Source organism: Ptychodera flava, chromosome 1 (genome assembly GCF_041260155.1).
Source record: "Ptychodera flava strain L36383 chromosome 1, AS_Pfla_20210202, whole genome shotgun sequence".
Classification (NCBI taxonomy): Eukaryota; Metazoa; Hemichordata; class Enteropneusta; family Ptychoderidae; genus Ptychodera; species Ptychodera flava.
Genome location: NC_091928.1, coordinates 31500532 through 31524801, shown reverse-complemented (window position 1 = coordinate 31524801; position 24270 = coordinate 31500532). Strand labels below are relative to the sequence as shown.

General features: G+C 39.1%; 1 protein-coding gene across 1 annotated transcript in view; it reads right to left on the bottom strand.

The window, feature by feature from the left end:
• Positions 1–14755, bottom strand: part of LOC139135259 (pumilio homolog 3-like) — a 48536-nt gene extending 33781 nt beyond the window's left edge. Inside the window, exon 1 of the mRNA XM_070702569.1 lies at positions 14616–14755. Coding sequence (XP_070558670.1) covers positions 14616–14618 — 3 coding nt within the window. The 5' untranslated portion in view covers positions 14619–14755. The remainder of the gene's footprint in view (positions 1–14615) is intronic.
• Between the last annotated feature and the right edge of the window lie 9515 nt (positions 14756–24270).

Genomic DNA, 24270 nt, shown 5'->3' with positions numbered 1-24270 from the left:
AAGTTGAGGCTGATCGACCAACTACTTACTTGTATTTGAAGGATGCATTCACTTGGCTGTCTTTCAGGGCGATGTCACCAGAGCGATGCATCAATTGTGGTACTAGTGTGCGTGAAAGGATAAAGTGCCATGGGGGATATTTCTGATAAGGTGTGCGAAAAAGAGATAGGGAACTGATATAAGTCATTGTAGCCAGTAAAACCCCATCAAGGCCAAAGAAACTGGTGAAATGTGTTGAAATAAAACAACCTCGAAGTTATTATTTCCAAACTTTATTACCAAGGCGGGTACTGTGTGGTCCTAAGCACGTATACTGTAAACGGTCGGGATCATTTATACTGTACTGGAGCACGGTTGTTGCAAAATCACTACTTTACTGACTTGCTGCCTTTTTCAGCCTCAGAATCACTTATGCTTAAACATAATAAATCAACAATTTCTCATAGTGTTAGAGTATGTACGAATATACCCGAGAACTTCGAAAGTCATCACTTAATCTGATCAATGGCACTCAACAAGTCGTCTTTAGTTAGCCAAAAAGGCAGCAAACTATTGTCAAATGCGTCACATCATCCAAGAACATGAAATTCGTTCACGGTTTCCTTCTTAGTTTTCCTCACAAATTCTTCAAGCTTTTGTCATTCTTAAACTTCATTCTTAAACATCTCGCATATCGCTCGCGACTGAAGCGAATATATTTTATGTTGACATTCTCCATAGCCCCGCCAACATGCAGCACTGCTGCGCTTCCAGCCACAGCCCAACAACATCGCCAGCACATCAAACGCAGACGGAGTGGGTTGTACAATTCTAGAAAACCCCTTGATAATGTTCCTCAAATATTTGCTCCAAAGTCCGCTTGTTCTTAAAGGGATACAGTCGTCGGAACTGCGCTCAAAGGTCGTATGGGACCCATACGACCAATGTAAACACTGTATCCAAGGTACGATGGTGATTGATGAAAGTTAAAACATGTCTATCATAATCTACATCGTATAATTTAAATGTTGCAGCTATGATGATGAGGTGCATCTAGATATCGTGCACGAAATAAATTGTTTGTAAACAAGAAACTCGCACAGGCGCAGTTCCGACCACTGTTTCCCTTTAACAGCATCCATTTTGCTGTATGAATTTGATTACACATCATGGACCGTCGGACATCTCTTGATGCTATGTTACTTGTTTGTAGCGTGCAACGATGGATAAATACCCCTGAAGTTCTCGTGGAACTGTATTTTTCGCCAGATTGACACGTCTCCTGTGTTTTTTTTATTATTGCGTTCACGTATGGCGTTGAAAAACTAGGGCAGGTCGGGTAACTGAAAGTTCACTATTTTATAACCTTGCGCGCCTTACTCCTAGAGTTCGGATTGCAAGTAGAAAAGTGTGTGTTAATCGTTGACCAGGAAATGAAGGTGCACAATATTTATCAAAAACACTAAAACGACTGTCGAGTAAAGAAAACAAACAATCTTGCCATTCTGTAAAGGTTTGAAATCTGACAGGGTTTCATCTCTTTTCGTTGATCGGTCGATAGTTTCACTGATCGTTTGGTTTGTTTATTTGTTAAAGGTTGGTTCATTAATTCACTGACTGAATGACTAACTGCTTTTAGCAATTTTAAAAATGCCTCTTTATTCCAAGTCTCTCGTGAAAGTTTCAAGACAATGGTGATATCTCAATAATGTTTTCACTGATACAGCGCCACCAATCGGTAGTCCTATTCCTAACGGTTCTCAAGGATCATGCGTGTGAACCCCTTTCTGTAGGCCTGCACCAACATTCTCCTGGAAACAGAGCAACTTCAAATGAAATAGAATGTACATATTGACTGACTTCGGGGAATTAGGTTGACATATACTTCCCATAGGGACCTAAGTAACCAAAACAATTCTCTGATACGATTTCAAGAATTGACTGATTTGTGTGAGGGCCAGGGGTGACGGCAAATATGCCGTTTCTTGTTCTACCGAAATATTACCACTCAATATTACTATTTTAACGTAGATAAAATGATTTTTTTAGTTGTTTTGTTCTGCATCTGGTTTCATAATCCGCCATGCCACCACAGCCGTAAATCCAACTCCATCGCTCTAGGTCAGAGTCCTACCTCTACAGAGGCCAAGGAAACGGATGAAAGTTCGTGCAATTGGAAATGATGCCATATTCAGACTGTTACCACTACTTGCACATTCAGCCTTATTGATATTGATGACTCGTATTCCATTGTCAACAATAATAATGCACAACTCTTTATGGCCAAGCAACAGAGCCAGCGAGCAAGTTTCTTTTACGAATCAAAGCGAATAATTTGCGACAATAGTCAATATATATCACTGGAGAGAAACAAGATCACAGTCGATGATGATCTATTTGATTCAAAGGGATAAATAGCAATGACATTTAATATTTTTCAATATTTTGTTCTATATGCGGTTTCAAGGTCTGCCCTCATAACAAATTTACTTTTATAGTTTGAATAACAAACCAATTATTTTCAATGGTAGCATTGGACCCGTACAGAGGAAACTGGAGTTTGAAGGTTGGGCATTTGGAAAAGACCAGTACTCAGTTTGTTAACACACTCTGTGCAGAATGCCACATTGATATTGATGGCTTGAATTCAATTGTCAACAATAACAATGCACATTACATATACAGGTAGTGTTTACAAAGTGAAAGCTGAGCAGTCTCTTTGATCAGAACAAGAAATACAGAGAAAAAGTGATTATAGCAGATGTTCATAGCTTGGAGCGGAAGTCTTCCACTTCACTGTCTATGAACTGACGTGTACGGAAGCGTATTCGTATAGAAATACGGTAGCATATTCCTGCCACATTTGTATGAAAACAATGTAAACAATATCTCGAAATTATTTTCTTAATACAAAAATGGTACGAATGGGCTTCAGCAGTTGTGCCCTTAAACTTCCAGAATGTAGACACGTGTTTCCGTGCTTTCATTTCACTTTGGCCAGACATGTTTGGCCTCTTTTACCAGTTTCCTGTCATTGTTCAATCAGCGGTGGGCAACATTTGTACAATGCCATGATTCTATACAGTAATCGCATAGGGAACTGCCAAGCACTCTTAAATTGAAACAGCATGCCTTCGAAATGATACTTTTGTTTTAATGTCTCCACACAAGACTCGGTCACATGTCAGAACATGTCATTCAACGGCATTGTTACGGCAAAGTCACAGTTGCTAGGACAGAAGCAGTTCGCAAACGTAGCTGCTAACCCCCCTGTAAAAACACTGATAAAAACATAAAAAGGACACGAGTAAGAAATCAAGTCAACACTTGCACAGACATATTTCACCAAAAGTACAGAGCAAATTTAGATTCGTCTGGTTCGAAATTAATGTATCGATCGGATGTAAGACTTCCCCGGAAGCGAGACACCGTCAGATGCATGTATATTTAAAGCCGAAGAAAAAAAAATTGTGCTGTTCCGATAACCAGACCTACCCTATTTTTTACCTGCGACCCTTAACTTTTTAGAGCCACGTAAACACGGAAGAAAGAAAAAACCCGTAAAATCATGCGTTCGCTACTTGGCATTTAAAATTAATTTTTTGCTTGAACGGGATGTCTTTTATGTTTTTTCCTTTCATATGTATGATACATTTTCTTGAAATGTTGTGGCCAGTGTTTGATCGCTCTGAACCCCTGAAAATGCATAGTTAAAAATAAAAATATTTTGGAAAAAAAATTCCTGCTGACCTACCTACCCTATTTTTGAAAACCATGTTATCGGAACAGCACAATTTATCTTGGCCTAATTTATCCAAGTGAACAAAATTTATGTGGAACGCAACTTGATATCGCCTGCAAGTAAATTTTATTTGTTGTCAGCACATTACAAAAGCCCTTGTTTACACACTGTGACGTCGTCAACTTGTTAGGCCGATACACGCATCCGTTTTCTGACACATGTCACTACGTCTTCTGATAACAGCCCGGACTTTATAACAACTTGAAGTTAGCAAATTTGTTTTCCAATTCAACTGCCTGGTCAACTCAAACGTTTAAAAAAGTAGCAAAATTCATGTCGATTGTGCTGCAGACAAATCCTACCGACCTAATTTCGACATGGGCGCACGTGAGAGCTGATTTCTTTTTTTTTGTGGGGGGGGGGGGGGCTGGCAAAGGAAGGATATATACATATGTACCGCGGATTTGAACCTCCCTTTTTCCTCATATAGACTACTGTTCAAAAAAATTTTCATATAATGTCGATAATTGGCCCCAGTCTTTGCCTCCAGCACGGCTTGACCTATCAGGGTTTTTTTCAGAAAATGTGGAATTTCTGACACCTATGTATGGGCCGCCAAAATGGCGATTCTGAGGAACAATTTATTTATACATAGGATAGCACATTACGAGACACAAGAATCCTGGCCATACAGTATAGATAGATTTAATCAACGCTTGGTACGCTTTCTCCGTTGAAATAAGATTTTCTCTGTGATATCAAATGCCCATTCATTGTAATATTATAAATACGATCGATCGATTACAATTTTGCGTAGAACAACTGATTTACATAAGGTACTGTTTAGTATTACATGTAAGATTACAAGTCAATGTTTCTTAATTTTTACTCTGAACGAGATTAAGGGGTATTGAATCTTTCATGATGACAGAGGCTGCAGGGAATACTCCAAATTTTTAACGATAACAGAGTAGAAATCGAACAAAAAAATCTAGGTCTCTTTAATCCAAAATATACAACCATAGACATTTAGTATTGTATTGTAGTTTACATTTTATGATAGGTTTATGTTGCCTAGCTGAAAATGATCCATGCGTCACATAAAGGCCTTCTTAGTCTACTTGTAAAATGCTCAATGCTCAATCGATGCCACTAAAGCAAGTTCCAGCTTGAAAAGCGTTTCTCTCGGTTGTCGTCTGTTACAATTGAAGACTTGCTCTAGAAAAAAGTGAATATTAGGATGTTACACATGGGGGGAAAAGGTGAACAGAGCAAAACCCCCAAAAATAACAAAAATAACATTTTCCATTTAAAAACTGTACATGCATTGATAGTGACAGATTTTAATTCCGAATTTGGAACGCCGATCTGATCAACATTGCGTTAGGCTGGCCCTAGGCTTTTCTCACTTAGATGCGCCGTGTATTTACTGTTTTCCCGATAGAGAAGTCATCCGTTTTCGTTTTTGTCAAGGCTAGGCATGAGCTGGACACGACGCAGGGAACGCGCAAACGCCCATTTTGCACGTATCCTCAATTGGTTGTCGTGTGGAGGTATCCGGTGTCAAACGCTGGGTTAATACACAATGGTCTCTTAGTATCAATATTCCAGCTGCTGGTAGTAATTAAATATCAGGATGCCATGCAGTTGATTACAAATGAGAAATAGAACGAAATGGTAACAAGCTGTCGATTTCCATCAAGATTTTTTCGTTCAATGTCATCTAAGGTCACGGTATATGGGTTATCGAGACACGCCAGTAATGAGTTCAAAGGTTGCATATGCTTACTCCTGGTTGGGCAGGGGCTCAGTTCACTGGACTACATGTAAACAAACAAATATGGGGGCTTTTGTAAAGAAAGCGACACACCAATACCGTGTGACCGCAAAATGTCAAGTGACATCCTGTTTATGGTCTGTTCGTCTGGTGTTTATTGCCTTATTGCCTCGCACGGCACGCAAACCACTTTTCCGTTGGCGGTGCTCGTTCAGGTTGCACGCATGGCGATTTTGAACAAAATTAAAAGATGTCTGTAGCGATAGTTGCAATAGCAGTTCTTTATCCCGTGTCAATCACGGTACAACGGTAGACTCTGAGACGGGGCAGAGACTCAGTTGTTGCTCGTGCGGATTCCGCGAACAGCACAACAAACAGATGAGTGACCGGTGATTTTCAAAAGTGTAAAAAATCCACAAATTACGGGGGAAAAACTATATTTGACCTGTCAATTGGTGTACATTCAGTTTTCAAATCATGTGCAATTTTTGTGATTTATATGCAATTATTTTAATTTTATACATTATTCAAAAGTCAAACTCAACGTATGAGCACGTTTGTCTTCCTACGTCACGGAGCAGTGATGTTTTTTCTTTGAATGTAGAGTGTAGCCGTGAAGTTACTTCGCCCTCCACTTTTAGTATCTACAGAATTTTTACAAATTTAAAATCGCAATTCACTGTAGGTAAACTACTTCTGGATCAAGCCTTACTAATCCGTATCCTCACGCCCCCCACCCTCCGGGGGAGGGGACCTATCACGTACCTCCTTACTCCATACGTAAATGGAGACAACCCTATCGTATATAGAAGTTTTCCTATAAAACTGGTGCAGTTTACTTCAATGGCCAACAGCTTCTGAACGCCCCTGTGCCTAGACAGTAGGTAAACAAACTGCATTACACTCGGTGCCCGATCAGCTTCAAAAATCTTCTCCTAAATTTCACACAGGAAGGGTTTGATACGGTTCACATAAGCTGATCTACGATTCAAGTTTTTTTCTTGTAAAATTGTAAACCCTCTCATGGTATTTCATCCAGGACGACTAAATTTTTTTAGCACTTTTTACTGGCATTTCATTTCTTACTTTTACATATACCGTATCCATGGTCTAGATATTTTAATCCATACATGATATGTTTTGCATGCATTTGTGAGTGAACGCGAGTCCTCTCAGATTTCGCCCGCGAGACTCACTGTCAATGACACTTGTGTTGTCTTGCATTTTTGATTCAAGAAACAAAACAAAAAACCCCAATCAATCAAACAAATACACAAACAGATAAATAAATAAATAATGAATAATATAAAGCAAAAGCTTAGTTTTCTTCTGTTACGTTGTTTTAATTTGCTCAATAAATATATTATTTACGGAATTATCAAAATCATGAAATATTGTAGGACACTTAATTTCGCAAAGGTTATCATTTTTTAAGACACTAAGTACAGACATGAACAAGACAAAACATTTATCAACTTGACCTAGACCAAATGTGTCTAAATCTCGATTATGCGTTAACCTTATGTCGACACCAGTGATTAAACATTCTCGGAATTTAATTGATTTGTTTTCCGATTGCCAAACAGCTCCGAATGGCAGCTGAAACGGAGTCAAATAAATTTTCTTTCGTTGCCTCTTCGCTTGCACAGCAGAAATTGACAAAATTCCTATAGGTGAAATAGAGTTCCATATCATGGCGTCCCATGGGATACCTTGATGAAAGTGCAAAATATAAAATATTTTCAGTTCAGCCATGGGACGGACTGGTCAAAATGCCCATTTTCGGACCTGAAGGTCCGAAGTGATACAATGCAGCGACAGTTTTTGCATGTGCGAGGGAGTGACCTGCAGCAACTGCAAGTCAGATTTGATGCACGTCAGCCAATCAGCATTGCCCGTCCGATTGTTGTTATGGAAGAGTTCCGAATACGCGTGTTCGGGGAGCCGCGGTGAGTCAACAGTGCGGTTCAAAGCAAAGGAAAAACACAAACAAACACAAAAAAAAGACACACGAAACGACAATCACAAACATTCAAACGTATAAATTATTTTTATGCAATCTTTTTTTCTATGGTGCCAACCCATCGGTATAATTGTGGCCGCCATTAAATATTCGGTACATTTACGATGATATTCCGATTCCCAGCAGAGACATCCTTCCAAATGTCTAGTGTACTTTCCTCAGTGAAGTAGTGGGCGACATAACTTCCCTTAAGATTTCTTGATGACAGCGAATGAGTAGCGATGTAAAATTTATCGACATGGACGGGTGAAATCTCAAGCTTTTTTAAGTTAATTCCAACATAGACGTCCTCAAATTTGAAAGCCTTCGTGTAGTATGACGTCACGGCAAGTTTGTGCACAACGTCCGATGACATCACGTAGGACCCCACCAAATATGGCGGGTAAGTGTTGTACGGGTACTCGCTGTAGCTGATGTACCACTTACTGAAATAAAATCGCCAAGGAGAGCTGACGGCTACTTGCCCGGCGACGAAGTTACTTCTTGGCACAGTTTCAAGGTAGGGTATGAAGTTTCCAAAGTTGACCATCATATCAGCGTCAATCTTCAAGACAAAGAGCGCATTTGGGCACAAATGTGTTGCCCACTGCAAGCTTGAAATAGTTTTCAGCGTAAGGTTTTCGTATGTGTCTATAAAGTTGGCCATTATGACGTCCTTGAAAAGTCTCGCTTCATTCTCTAACCTTTTCGTCAGACCCTCGTCTTCTTTTGTTTTCCCGACGACGAACATTGTGAGGATATTTTTCTGCTTGTATCCCTTGACAGCGCCCCAGGTCCGGCGTATGACAGATCGACGAGAAGCCTCCTCCGTCCGTGTGAAGACCATGTTCAGCAAGAACACCTCCCTCTCCCGGCAGACGTCGGCCTGGTCTAGGATGAATGTTATGTTCTGCTCCCTGATTGGCTGCTGGTCGCCGAAGAACCACGACGACGTGGCGAAGATGTCTTCCTTGCTCGGTTGGCCACCCATGTTGTACATGGCGAATGGAGATGCGAAACACAGAAACACAAACGAATATAGAATAAACCGCATCTTAAAAGTAACTTCGAACTTCATTTTTGGTACCTGAAATGAAGTAATTATGAAAACTTACGTCATAAATCATTAGAACTTGAACTCTATGGTAATTTTTAGTCGCTATTTGTGAATTTGACTGGCAAAATGGGAGGGGGTGTAATAGGTATCTAAAGTATTTGAAAAGTGCACAGGGTGCATACAGAGTATAGAGGAAACGGTCACTTTATTTTCAAAAACTGTCCACTAAGTCAATCAACCTGGTTAATTCTGTAAAAGTATTCCGGGAAATAGCGGTAATTAGAGACCTTCATACGGTAGTGTGCTAATGTTATTGTAAACACAAAAGTGTATACGACGTATACCGGTATTGGTCTTATCAGTGAAATGGACTTAATTTCAGACTTAAATTGATCTTCAGGTTGTATACTACAGACAGTGTTACTGCCAGGTAACCAATATTGACACTGCCATAAAAAAATAATCCAGCAATGGCGCCTGGAGAGGGGGATTATGAATTTTTTATCAATTACTAAGGAGTCATCGATGGTTTTATTGGGGAAAGATTCATTTATTTTGACAGAGGCACGAAAAAAATTGCAGGCCCAGGGTTTTTCCCTGTAGTATCGCTCGGAGAGATATGGCATATAACTGTGTGGAACTTGCTTAATTTCTCTAAAATAGCTTTGGTCAATAAGAACGAAAGCAGATAAAATTGGAGAACATGAGCAAGACTTTTGATAAAGAAAATAATATAATAATTATAATGATAATAATTACCATTAATAATATTTATAGGCGAAAAAAATTATATTGAATTAAATGGGTTTAAGGTTGTAAGATGGACTATCAAAATTTAACATTTTTGCAGCTTTACTCAAAATAAAGTCACTTTGATGTCTTGATTACTGGCAAGAAAACAAGCCGATCACCAGTGCAGGGGCTTATCGCCCTGAACAAATAACTCGTTAGCAGCTCATTACCTTATGAGCTTCTAACGAATTATTTGGGCTGGGCGATAAGCCCATCCCCACCCCGCCACCCCCCCCCCCCTGCGCTGGTGATCGGCAGAACAAATTAATGAAGGGGTTAGGGAGGGTAATTAGATGTAAACTGTTTTCTCTGAAATTTTATACTGAGATAGCGAGGGTAAAATAATAGGTACACACGCGACACAGGTAAGGCTTGTATAATGAAAAAAGTTTAATACATGATATTTATTGATCATATTCATAACTTCTAGACGAATAATGCCTGCAGTACCCTGTGGTACAACCTCGCCGAGGTCAGATCACATTCCGCTGGTTTTTTTAATACCTGTACCTTTCTTTGAACCAATGTATTTGCCAGATGATCTCTTACCAATTATCAATTCTCACATATTCCTGAAATACTCTTCAAGTTTACTTGCAACACACCTGTACAGTTTATTTAATGTCATGGCATTAAATGTTAAATCTAAAGTCGTGACAAACTGTATGTTAATGACTCAAAACAAACGTCCTGGCAACAGTTTTGTTGAAACCTGTGACGATTGTAAACTGTCTTATACATGAGGCAGTGTTCCAATTCGGGTACAAGTGTACTCTGGACAGTTCAAAGTGCAAAGCACAAACTCTATAATTTTCCTAACTGGGGCCCAGAAGTCCACATTCTTGGCATAGTACACAGGTCAAAACGCTGCATTTTTCACAAAACGAAAGGTCAAATTGCTTATTTGGGATCAACGGTTTAGTGCAGGAGTCACAACCAGGAGTTCATCATTTTCGCGCATGGTCATATGTGTATACTCTTGCTATGGCAGTGTCCCCCTCCCCTCCCCCGGTACAACACATCGCGGCAGATCTGATATGAACGTGTTTCTGTTTAGGGTATACGACTTAGTTCGTTAAAACAAGAGAGCAAGCTCTTGTCTCCAAGATTTGCACTGCTGCCGGCTTGCATCGCCTTCCCTGGCCGTCTCCTGATTGGTTGTTAGTTTGTTTGCCATTTGTCTTAAATGCTTATATTTGTTCTCCTTCATTCCTATTAATTGATTTATTTGTTGTTTGTTTCTTCTCCTTTTTAACGTCGTATGCGCCTTGGGAAGAGATACACATACTTGTATTCTTGAACTGTTACTGTTAGAACGCGCCTCGGGGACAGATATTCAGACTCTCAAACTTTTACAATTCTTTTCTGATCTACCACTTGTGGGGGTTCATTTTAAGTTTTCACCGGGTTAGTTTACGAAATTCGCAAATTTCATATTTCTCCATAGAGTGGACACTAGGATGGCGGCCATTTTGAATTTTAAATATCCGTAAATCTTGGGTTATTTGTTTCTCTAGTACCAAAATTTGCCCAGTGACCCCAGATTTTTATTCTTGATTTTGAAAGAAAATGACTGAAAGATTCCTTAAGGAAAGTTTGAGCAATAGTTTAAGTCTTTCACTTTCGAGGCGCAAACTACCTGTGGGGGTCATTTTGAAGAAAATAGAGCAAATAAAGTTTTCACTTGCTCATTTCTGTTAAGTATATGACATTCTCTCTTTCCCTTTAGAATGAACAAAACAATGGTGGCAATTTTGAATATATATTAAAAAAGCGAATGGGTTAAGTTTTTATAACGGAAAGTTTGAGCAAAAGTTCAAGTTGAAGCTTTCAATTTCGAAGCGCGTGCCACAGTATGTATTCAGGAGTCTTTCTTAACGTTCCTCATACACTGACGAAAGGTTGCACCCGAAAAATCTTTCCTCAGTGTTATCGCCCTATTTCTAGCGTTTTTACCCTGAATATCCGGATATTTGGCCTCAAAATCCGGCTTGGTGTTTTGCTATTAATCTGCACTATTAGTTCAGCGTTTTAATACCTTTTTAACAAAGTGTTTTCACTGTATCTATTCATAACCGACGATTGTGTTGCTAGCGTACTGAAGTATGCAGCGTTACAAGTCTGGGTGGAGGTCAAACGGCGGTCATCACGTGATCTCGACGTTTCATAGCGTCGATTGTTTAAACTGGAAAACTAATCGGCAAAACACCAAGGTTAATAGTTCGGTAGGTGGTGAATTTACCGTACCCCTCTTACTACCGTAAGAATGGGAGTAAGAATATATGGTATTCTGAAGCCCTTTGTTGAAGAATGTACACTGATAACCGACAAACGGTACGCTTGGCGTAAGGAGGTATAATAAAAATACGTAAAGTCCGCCTCAGTGTTTGCAAGCTCTTATCAATTTGCCTACTTCTGTATTTTCACTGCAAGTGTCATGACGTCTGTCTACAAGGTCTATTTGCTCAGCGTGTAGGTAAGAAAGCAAACAAACAAAAAACACTCTGGTACGTGACAAAGTAGCAGACTACCAGCAAGGACAGCAATATCACGTTTTCAAGCTCGCATGTCGACACTGTTAGCAACAAAAGTATGTTGCTTTTTCAGATATTTGTTGAGTTCACATTCCAGTTGGGAGGTTATTCCTTCTTATTCCAAATTTTCCTTCCTGATTAGGCCCAGCAAAGACAACTTTGTTTTTTTTTTTCAATATCCCGACGTTTCCAAAGCGAAATTTTCTGTCGTTGAACATTTTTCCATCCACTTGAATGGAAATCCCGCGAGATTTGGTGATAAATTGGAATCAAAAGTAAATTTGATTTTTATTTATATCACGCCACCAACATGACACTTGCTTTTGTACTTACTAACACGTGAAGAATGCAATTACAATCCCGACAAAGTTAGATCAAATATGAACGTAATACCACTCGGAATGAAAAAAAAAAATTGTACAGAAAATTAAACGTTGCGAGGTGCTGTGCCATCAAATAGCCCCTGGTTCCATGTGTGAAGTATAATTTCTGTGACATTTTTCAGACGGTGTTACGGCTTTTCATGAAAATCATCGGATAAACAACGAAAGTTAAGATGGCCGACCGTGATATTTTCCGAGAAGTTATTAAAAATTGCTTTTCAGAGCAGAAGCAAGTCTAACCCAAAGCTTTCTAGTAAATCTAAACCAACGTATTAGTAGTCGTGCGTCACAGTGCGACCTGGACTTCAGGGCTTAGAGTGAAAAACCAAAAAAAAAACCCATAAAAACAACAACGTAAGTTTAACAGTTTGAGGTGTAAATGATAATTCTAAACTCTTTTGTCGAAACTCCATCGTGTCCTTCCTAAATTTGAACATGTAACGCGAACGTGGACGGGCTTGTTCTACCTCACCGCTTTAAGAAACATTTAAGTGTAAGTAAACTACAGGCTGTTCTCGTAACCATTACATAAATTATCTGTTCATGCAAAGGTTACTTTATGAATGTTCAGCAAGGTGATCTGCATTAATTGAAAACATTGAAAGATCAGTGTGAAATAATATCTTTACATCAAAGGCAAAATTCCATAGTAACTGAGCGGTTCTTATCAAAAATTCATTTACTCTTCTCTGACGGCACACGATGCAATGTCAGTGATGCCGTGACAAATGATTCATCATTACAGCACGCAACTAATACGTCAGAACGAGGCTACGGTATCACAAGATTCGCCGCGAGGTTGGGCGACCTCGAAAACAGCTTATCTCAGGGGCAAATCTCTATGATTCATGGGCGTGTCGGATATTGTGACGTCACTGTCAAAACCCATGACAAAGCGCATACTTCAAACTGTGGTCTGATATAAAGATATTTTACAAAACCGCACTGTTACTTCAATATTTGTATTCAACTAGTTCTGCACTGCGTGATGAAAAGCTGGAATAGTGATACAAGAAAGTACAACATTTAAGAGCATGCCTCGCAATTTCTTAACCTGATCACTATGAAAGCAAACAAGAATTTCAAAAAATCAACCTCCCAACCTTATTTCTGAAGGGGATATTATAGGAAACGCATTTTTTTATTTGGACTATTCATTGCAAGAGTGAACTTCCGTGTCGAGTTACTTTTGGACGACAATGAAAGTCATATATTTGTCAAATGAATAGTTCCTCATTTTTATTTTGTAGTTCTCCGCTGAATGAGGAAAACTGACGTGCTGGTTCTTGTTCAACACATGGAAGCCTCAGCATAATGAATCGAAACGAAAAAAGACCCACAAAAATGTTAAGTGGACTTTGACATTCGTTTATGTTTACTGCAGGGGTTACCCTGGCAACTCACGTAAAAACCGGTAGCCATATAGTCAAGGTAGCGATGAGTGGACAGCAATTTTACTGAAAAAACAGATTCTGTGGGCGTTACCCTGGCTACTATTTCGGATACATCGTAGAAAGAGAATATTTAAAGCTCACTTTCTTCAGGTAAGAGTACTCTACTTATAAAGTTAGAGGTCTTTACCACATCGTTACGTTTGTGGTGCAGATTTCTAAAACTTTTCTCCGCTAATTTCTACAACTGACATGAAATATACGAGTCCCGCTGACCAAGAAATAACTATGCGATCGATCTATTTATTAGAAAATCATTATTAAAGTCGACTAAAGATGTTTTTCGCAGGGGATTAAATGAAGCAATATTTTATCTCAAAATCAATATGGTGGCACCTTTATGAATTTCCCATTTCTTTGTAGTTTTTTATAACGCCTCAAGAAAATGGCAATGTTTCAAAGGCAGAGTTTTGCCCTTCTATACGTGCTTATCAAAGGCATTAACTAATACCTTATAACCTTCGGGTTGTCCTCAACCTTCAAGTAAGGTGACCTCAGGTGAAACGCCCTCTTTGATTGAAACAGCGTCAATGAAATGACGGCCCGCCATTACAGAGAAAGCCGCTTTCAATATCACAAGACATCATTCGTTCAACTGGAGGGCTTAATAGTCATAAACACCTTTGATAAATCAAGATCACTCGCTACAATTTCAAGTCCAAGCATGCACTTGCAGTTTCACTACCCAGCATAGAGGTGTATGAAGGTGAAGGCCGTGTCGAAGACATAGCCTAGTAACTGTTTGGATAGACCACGCTGTGGCATAGACATGTCCATAAAATAACATTTTAACGCCCTAAAAGTAGCCAAATTATAAGTCGCCTGCAGCTGCATGCCTACAGGATTTGTGATTTCTTCAAGTTTCGTTTCAGACTCAATGTTGTTTAAAAAAACCCACCATTGAAATGGTCCTGCCAGCGGGTCACCTGGTATTCCAGTTCTCCGAAGTCAACGCCATGGAACGCTCACTTGATAAGCTTAAGTTTACTTTATAGTTCGGTAGGCTGGCCACCGAACACTCCCGATAGACATCAGGGGGGACCGTCGCTTGAGGGGAAACGATACCCGGGTACCCTATCTTCACAGCTCACCAACCTTGCTGAACGAGAAGAAACAGCTGCGAGCCACAGTAGAACCTGACGACAACTGGCCTCTGACAAGTGGTTGAATTTATTACAATATTTGTCATAAAATACAGAACCCGGATGTAGCGTTCAGGTCAAACAGTGTCAAGTGAGATTTTTTTTAAGATTAGGAAATCGGCATGAGAGTACAAGATTGACAGGCCTGGCCTTTATCCATATAATGTGACACGTCACTACGGTGGCCCATATGTGACAGGTATAAACTTATTTACACAGACAAAACTTTAGTTTTGATGGACAAAACTTAATTTTGGGGGACATAACTCTAATTTTTGCGGAGAAAACTCTAATTTGGGAGGACACATCTCTGATTTCTACGGACACAATTCTAATTTGGGCAGACAAAACTTTAATTTGGACGGACACAATTCTAATTTGGGCCACCAGATCTCTATTTTCTACGGACACAATTCTTATTTGGGCAGACAAAACTTTGATTTGGACGGACACAATTCTAATTTGGGCCACCAGATCTTTATTTTCTACGGACACAATTCTTTTTTCAGCGGACAAAACTTTCATTTGGACGAACACATATTTAATTCTTATGGACACAAGTCTTATTTTGTAGAGACACAACTCTAATTTTCTTGGACACAATTTTAATTTCTTGAGATACAACTTTAATTGCTCCGGAACAAGTCTCATTTCCACGTAGGCAACTCCTATTTCAACAGCCTGCCCTCTAGTGTTCAATGTGACAACAAGCAACTTGCAGAGACAAAACTTTAACTTTCGAGGACAAAACTTTCTTTTCCTCACGGCGGATATTGAAGGATCCCACAATACTGTTCGTCCGCTAATGGCGCTGTGCTGCTGCGCTGGCAATGGAGACTTGTAGCGACTTTATTGCGGAGTATTGCGAAGACGACTTGATCTAGTATTTCTTTTATAGAGGATATAGGTACGACGAAATTGTGTTGTTCCTGGCAAAATATTATGACATTCATATCAGTCCAAGAACTCTCATGAGGCGATTGGCACAGTTGATTTACAGCGACGATCTGCTCATTATGATATCATTGTTGTGAGAGACTCTATTATTCAGATACTGGACGACCCTGGCTGTGTAGGGGGTATAGAACAGTGTGGCATTCCCTTCAGTTGCGTGGCATACGTGTGCCAAGAAGTGTTGTTCAAGAAATGTTGAGGGAATTGGATCCGGAAGGCAGCGAATTACGGGGAGCGCACCGTCTTAAACGGAGGAAGTATCTTTACCCAGGGCCTAATTGTGTGTGGCACATCGATGGCTACGATTAGCTAAAGCCCTTTGGGTTCCCTGTACACGGGTATGTTGATGGATATAGCAGGAAGATTTTATGGCTGTATATAACCCGTTCTAATAACTTGCCAGACAATGTGGCCGCATACTATTTACATGCTGTGCGTGAATTTGGAGGGTGCCCCATTGAGTTGGATACTGATTTGGCTACTGAAAACGGGACAGTGGCAGCAATTCAGTGCTTCTTTCGAGATGACTCAGATGCTCACAGATATGTTGCCCCACAACGTAATCAAAGAATTGAGGCTTGGTGGTCATTTCTTCGCAGAAATCGTTCATCATGGTGGATCATCCTGTTCAAAGATTTGGAAGCACAGGGTATCTTTGACAGTAGTGATAGACTGAATAAGGAATGTTTATGGTTTTGTTTTGCCGGCTTCCTTCAAGAAGACTTGGATCATGTGAAAGAACACTGGAACACACACTATGTAAGACAGTCTCGAAATGAGACTGTCTGTGGTAGACCTAACTCATTGTACTTCATTCCAGAACACCATGGTGGCACAGGCAATTTGATTCTGCCTGTTCCAGAGCAAGAAATAAACTATGCAGAAACACAAATCATTGGATCAGATGGTACAAATGAAAACCAGGATTACTTCAAGTATGTGGTTCAAAGTTGTCAACTGTCAGTACCAGAAAATTGGCGGGAATCCAAAGCCCTGTACGAGAATTTACTCGTTTGTGCAAGTGATGGCACATAATGTGCATTAAGGAATGATTGCAGTGGAATAGTAATTTTTTGTTTTGTATTGTTAAAGCCCCATGAGCTGCAGCTCAATAAAATTTGTGAATCAAATGTCGCCAATATTCTTGTCTCAGATATTTTTCTAATTATAACATTGACTGAAAGTATATCATAAAAATACTTGTTTGTGACAAAACAGCAAAGACAATAAATAGATATCAGTGTATTTGAAATTTTTCTTCATTTTCTAAAACATCAAATATTGCAATGGAAGAAACAGTATGCAGTATCTCAGTTGTATTCAGTTCCGAGTGTTCTAGTGAATGGGATCACATTTTCTTTACAAAGATTCATATAGGTAAATACTCCATTGTCTTTTACAGAATGCGTTAAAAGGGGGGAAATATGCAAATTTCAGTACAGTGAAGAATGTTGGTTCAGTTATTCAAACTGTTTGTCATTTTAAAATCCTTCATTCATGTTTCATGCTATATAAAGTAAACACTGTTTGATAACTACTAACCCCCACCCTCAATGTACTGGGAGGAAGATATAGAACTGCCCAGGAATAGTAGATTTATTTGGTTGAAGTTTGCTCCAGAGGTGTGAAACCGTTCTGGGCTCTACTTAACTGAATTTTAGAGTGCATTTGGCTCTACAATTTATATTGAACAATGTCCTTGCCTGAGGAGACTAAAAAAGTACATCAATTATCTTACAGCGTCATTTCATTGCAAATCTTACAATGAAAGAAGCTTTAAGATGATTTTAGTACCTTTTATACCATAAATGGATGTAACATACGACTGGTTCTGTCTCTGGCCTCTCAGCTAGGCGACTGATGCCGTATGTTGTGGGTTCGAATCCGATTGAAAACTATCCGTATACAGTAAGCACTAGCACCATGGTTGGCGAGGCGATCTACTGCGATGTAGACGAACAGTATTGTGGGATACTTCAATATCCGCCGTGAGGAAAAGAAAGTTTTGTCCTCGAAAGTTAAAGTTTTGTCTTTGTAAGTTGCTTGTTGTCTCATTGAACACTAGAGGGAAGACCATTGAAATAGGAGTTGCCTACGTTCGGAATGAGACTTGTTCGGGAGTAATGGAAGCTCTATCTCAAGAAATTAAAATTGTCTCCAAGAAAAATAGAGTTGTGTCTGTACAATATAAGACTTGTGTCCATAAGAATTAAATATGTGTTCGTCCAAATGAAAGTTTTGTCCGCTGAAAAAAGAATTGTGTCCGTAGAAAATAGAGATCTGGTGGCCCAAATTAGAATTGTGTCCGTCCAAATCAAAGTTTTGTCAACCCAAATTAGAATTGTGTCCGTAGAAAATAGAGATCTGGTGGCCCAAATTAGAATTGTGTCCGTCCAAATTAAAGTTTCGTCTGCCCAAATTAGAATTGTGTCCGTAGAAATCAGAGATGTGTCCTCCCAAATTAGAGTTTTGTCCGCAAAAATTAGAGTTATGTCCCCCAAAATTAAAGTTTTGTCCATCAAAACTAAAGTTTTGTCTGTGTAAATAAGTTTAAACCTGTCACATATGGGCCACCGTACGTCACATCTACGAAGCTCAACTTCACCATCCAATCGACTGAACAACTGGGAATTAGACTCGGTGATGAAAAAGGAAAAAACCCTGATCGCCACAGAATAACGCAACCTCTTCACTGTGACAGAAATCCTTCAGCTTACTTTGAAGGTTGAAAGGAAAGGAAAAACGCAGAAATAGAATGGGCAAATAAAGCAGGGCTATATCCGAAGCGGAATGCTCTAAACATTTACTCGACAGGGAATTTTCTCCGTCATATGCATGAATACAATGCCGGGCATCTGTGCAAATTTTGAGATCAGAGAAGCAAGTTACCCGAAATATACCGATAGCAGTTGAAATTCAAAGTTGCCGCAATGTTATGGCATTTGTCCCGTGTTCAGTCCATGGGTTAAACTCAAAATTGCGTTGCCAATTTCCCCAAGGACTAAGCGTTGAAAACCACATGCTTCAAAATGAGTCTACAAAAAATAGAAAATGTCAAAGTGTTCCAATATTTGTCCCCAAGGCCCATGATGTAAGACTAGCGTGAATAAGCATCTATTTCGACTTTGTATTGTGAACCCCCTGTTTAAGGATTCAGCTGTATATCTGAACGACTGTACTGTACGCGGCATTTTCAGCGATTAGGAGCGTTGCTAACGACACTATTTCCTTCTCCTCGCCCGGCTGTGGGTTTTTAAAGGACGGGATCAAATATAAAGCAAAATAAATCAAACGAAAACCAACAGCTGAGCCTTTATTATCAAAAATGTCGACTCTCAGAGTTTTTTTTCAGGGATATTAATGCAAGTAAGTGAATCGTGTACTGCGGTTACGACGTCTGCAGGTGTCGAACCCATGACCCGTGTCGACTAGATTTAGTAAGTTTACACAAGAAGGGTGCGAAGGTTAAGTGACGAATTCTGGTCCAACCGTCACCAAAGTCCATGAATTTTAATATCGAAAGAGCTGAGAGAGAGAGAGAGAGAGAGAGAGAGAGAGAGAGAGAGAGAGAGAGAGAGAGAGAGAGAGAGAGAGAGAGAGAGAGAGAGAGATGATGTTGATGACGCTGATCATGGATGGCTTCAAAGTAAAGCTAATAGGGCGGCTGCGATCCCATAGCCTTACACCCCCCTTACACTCGCGTTGCCACTAAAGGAATGCGAATAATCTCGGTAAATACAATTCCGTACCGTGCCATACATGTCCGTCTGTTCAATAAACCGTTTGAACGACCTTGAATGACCTGACTATTGGAACCGAGGAAGCTCATCAAACCATTTTCAAAAATAATTAAGCTTACTCAATGTAAAAAGTGGAGTTTTTTTAGCTTTTATATCTTTTTTAATATTGAATTTCATTTCCATTATGGCTTAGGCTAATCAGTCATTTTATAACTAAGTTTAAGTTAATTTTAATGACGTTTCCTTTCTCGATTTTAGTTTCGTTTTGATTTCTGTTCTGATTTTTTTTGTTCGATTTCATTTTAATTTTGATTTTGATTATCTCTTTTGAAAATTCAACTTCTTTTTATCATTGAGCTGATGTTCTGAATTTAATTTTTGATTTTCTATTAAAACTTAAATAATTTGTTTTTTTATTTTGATATGACTTTTGATTTATTTTCACTTTCATTTTAAATTCGATTTCGATGTACATTTTAATTTCATTTTCAAAATTCAGGTTTTTTTTTGTCATTTTGATATTGTTGGTTTCCATTTTATTTTAATTTCTGAACTCACACCATTCCGCCATTCCTGTGTTAACTTTAAAATTTAGATTTTCGAAAAACTAAGCCGGTGAAAGTTTTTCTTTCTCCAAGAGCTTTTCAATGAACCCTTACATGGTAGACCAGAAAAGAATTGCAGAAATTTGAGAGTCCTACTCTCTGTCCCCGAGGCACGTTCTACCTTAGGCCTAAGTTATGCTAATCTAACACCGTAAGCTTATGCTAGAACTCCTAGGTTCGCAAATTACTTTTCAGGGGAAGCCTGGAGCTAAATTACGACGATGCGTTCTACCCCAGCAAAACCGGTGGGACAATGACAAGCATCCGATCTAGCTCTGGAGGGTTGTGTGTTGGCCGGTAACAACACACATCCCTGCCGCGCACCGCTAGCAACCGATCCTGCTCATGTAGCCTCCAGAGCCGTAGTGCCGTGTACACACGCTCGCTCGCCGGGCACACTGTTTGTCCTTAATGCTATAATCCAGGCCAGTGTAAATGAAGGGTAAGCCAAATTTCACGATTCACAATCTGTATATTAAGGGAGAAATAGATGCATTTCCACTCCAGTTTAATTGATCAATTCATTTTCACGGATAAATCAACATTCGGGCTTCAACGGTGCCTTCTATATGCATGAACTGGTAACCAGCGAATGTGTGTTTACGAATTCTACATCAAGGGGCATATGCAGATAGGAACTCTGCAGAAATTATAGGGAGAGAGGGCCAGTATTTTTCAAAATCACACTACTCGTAAAATTGTTACATTAAAATTTAATCAATCAAATGTCTGTACATTAATTTTGTAGACCATATGGTAAGGTTGCTATATTTCAAATATCAAGGTCTTAAGCCATATTGATTTTAAGAAGATTTTTAAAGTATTATTTTTTCAGAATTTCTATGACCTTTGACCTGCCCTATACCTCTGAAACTAAGCTGTGGCTATATATCTTATCCTACATTAGAGTCAAAGACGGTTGGTGTATATTAAACTGTGGCCGGTATGGGCTCTGACCTTTGACCCTCAACTCATCCTGTACCTCATTAATCATGCACATCTATAATTATAGGCTTGCCTACTTAAACAGAGGTAGAGGTCTGAATTTGGTGGACGGGGATGATTATGTCAGCTAAGTTTTCTGCTAAAATGTCCAGTGACCAGGATAACCTTTGACCTTTATTTAATTAATATTGTTTCTATAAATCAGAAACTTCAAGTTCTACACCATTGATATTTATGGACGTGAGGCGACCAATTGTACCACATCATCTACCTTATTAATCATGCGCATATCTAAAAGATGTAACAATATGAACCTCATTAATTATATGTCAAAATAAAATATTATTGCTGTTGACTATGACACGTACAGGGACGGTCAATGTTTGTTGGGCATATCAAACTTGGGGAGGGTTACTTTTTTTACTCGCAGCGTCATTTTGAAAAACACATGCCCTCCCTTCCTATAATTTTTGCCCAGTCCCTAACATGCTAACACATGTTGCATTCGTGAACACATATACCGCAGGCACCACGTTATCCATATAGAAGGCGCCTATGGTGATTTAACAGTGTAGATGAATCGATAAAGTGAATTAGTGTGAAAATGCATCTATTTCTAGCTTAAACTGCAGATCGTGAACCGTGAAATTTGGCACGCGGCACGTGGTACGCGGCCCTTTGCGTTTGAGCTTACCCATGAATGAACGGTGGTCCCACATTCAGGTACAACCGGAACCTTGGTTTTTGATAACGCACCTCCCTACTCACTCTCACTCATGTGAAGTCGAGTCGTGTGAGCAAGTGGAGCGGTGGTGAAGCCCCAGGAGAGAGTGTGCTCTCGTCAGACCTTCAATACTGAATTCTCGATGTTCTGCTTTACCTCGGTGCTTTACACCGTAGATGTTACCCTTGAGCCTTACAAAAATGGCGTTGAGATTGACAGTTTGACAATGTACGGAACGAACAGCTCTTCCATGTATCTCTGCATCGGAGGGCCGGCTAGGTAGTGCACACCGCCAGACACGTACAATATATACTCACCTCAGTCCCTAGCTCAGCCATTCTCGATCATTTATATGTACATAGATACATAACACATGTCATTGGTCCGAAGATGTCACAATCGGAAGGTTGAAAAACAAAAATCAAAATCAAAACAATTTTGATTCTCAAAAATTGAAACGAAAATGAAAGTCATTCTGAAAATGAAGAAGAAATTTATTGCGTAACAGAAACAGAACTGTTACAGTATATAAAAAAATTAATATCGAGAAAAACAACGCGGTAAAAAAGAACTCATTTTATGTGAAAATCAGTTACTTTTCTTCGTGACCTCTGCAGCATAAGCCACCCAGAGGGCGGGGTATGGGACAGACAACTTTTATCTGGATGGTTTTTATTGATTATATATTTAGTAGGGTAGATTCCTGTGTCAGTCGTAGCTTACTGAAATTTGAGTTCAGGGTGTTCCATGGAATGTCAGGGGCAGACCAATCATTCAGATGGGGACACAAACACCTGTTAGCTTGGTGTTCATTCAAGTATACAGCATTTTTCACATTGTTTTGCGTCCGAGGAGTCAGTTTGCTTGTTAAGATAGAACGTGCCTCGAGGACAGAAAGTCGGATTCTCAAATTTCTACAATTCTTTTCTGATCTACCACTTGTTGGGGCTCGTTTTAAAGCTCTTGGAGAAAGAAAAACTTTCACGGCTTAGTTTTTCGAAAATCCAAAATTTAATTTTCTCCTCATAGAGTTAACACAGGAATGGCGGCCATTTTGAATTTCAAATATCGCAAAATGTTGGGTAATTTTTTTCGCTAGTTCCAAACTTTGTACGGTGACCCACGATTTTTATTGCTGATTTGGTAAGAGAATGGTTGAAAGTTTCATTCAGGAAAGTTTGAGCAAAAGTTTAAGTCTTTCACTTTCGAGGCGCATAATACCTTAAACAGGTGCGCAGTAACTTTCAGCGGCGACGCACGACTTCGTCCTTGTCATCGCCCTTCGTAGCCCCGGTTACCAGGACACATTAATGCTCATAAAGCAGCAGGAACACAACGTTCTATGCGAGAAGTATGGCCAAAATTTCATCAATCATTCAATTCTCACTATTTAACTTGCTCTGTCTGATCATTGGGCCAAAGATATCGTGTGACAGTAACACCGGCAGATGGGTCAAAAGATTGAAAGATGGAAACAGAAATGAATACGATTTAAAGTGAAAAGTAAAATCAAAAAGCAAGCGAAAGTTACTAAATCTAAGTGAAAATCAAAACGAGGGTAAGTTTAACTTTGGAAACAAAAATGAAACTGAGAACATAGATCAAAATGAAAATCGAAGCAAAGATTAAAGGGACAAAGTCGGCCATTTTTCATGAATTTTGTTTGATACAAGATACTACTTATATTGTTTGACATGCTGAAAGATACAGAATGAATGGGTGACCATGCATATATTCGACCCCAGTTTTAGACATGATACATGAAACCATCGCGAAAATAAATTAATGGTCATGACCATCAATTCATTTTCGCGAAAATTAATTAATGGTTATGACCATTAATTCATTTTCGCGATGTTTTCATTTATTGTGTCTAAAACCGGGGTCGAATATATGCATGGTCACCCATTCATTCTGTATCTTTCAGCATGTCAAACAATATAAGTAGTATCTCGCATTAAACAAAATTCATGAAAAATGGCCGACTTTGTCCCTTTAAAATGAAAATCAGTAACGGATATGAATTTGAAACGAAATATCAAAACGCAAATCAGAACGGACCTTAAAATGAGAAAGACTTTACTCTTAAAATTGGAGGAAGATTAAAGGAAAATTAAAACGAAAATAAATTTCTTTTTGCAAAAAATAATCAAATCAAAATTAAAATAAAGCGAAAATAAATTTAATTTCGAGGAAATAGGTCAAAATTAAACTCGAAATATCATTAAAAATGAAAATAATTCTAATTTTAAAACGAAAATGAAAGCGTAAAGGAAATCTAAAGTCTAAATCGCCTTGAAATAAAAGCAGGTTTAATCATGAAACGGATAACAAAGTCACAATAGAAATGCAATTTAATATTTGTTTCTCTACACTGCAACTTCCGTTCATAGTTTACAAGGAAACATATTTCAGCTTCTACCAAAACCCTTTGTTTTTCACC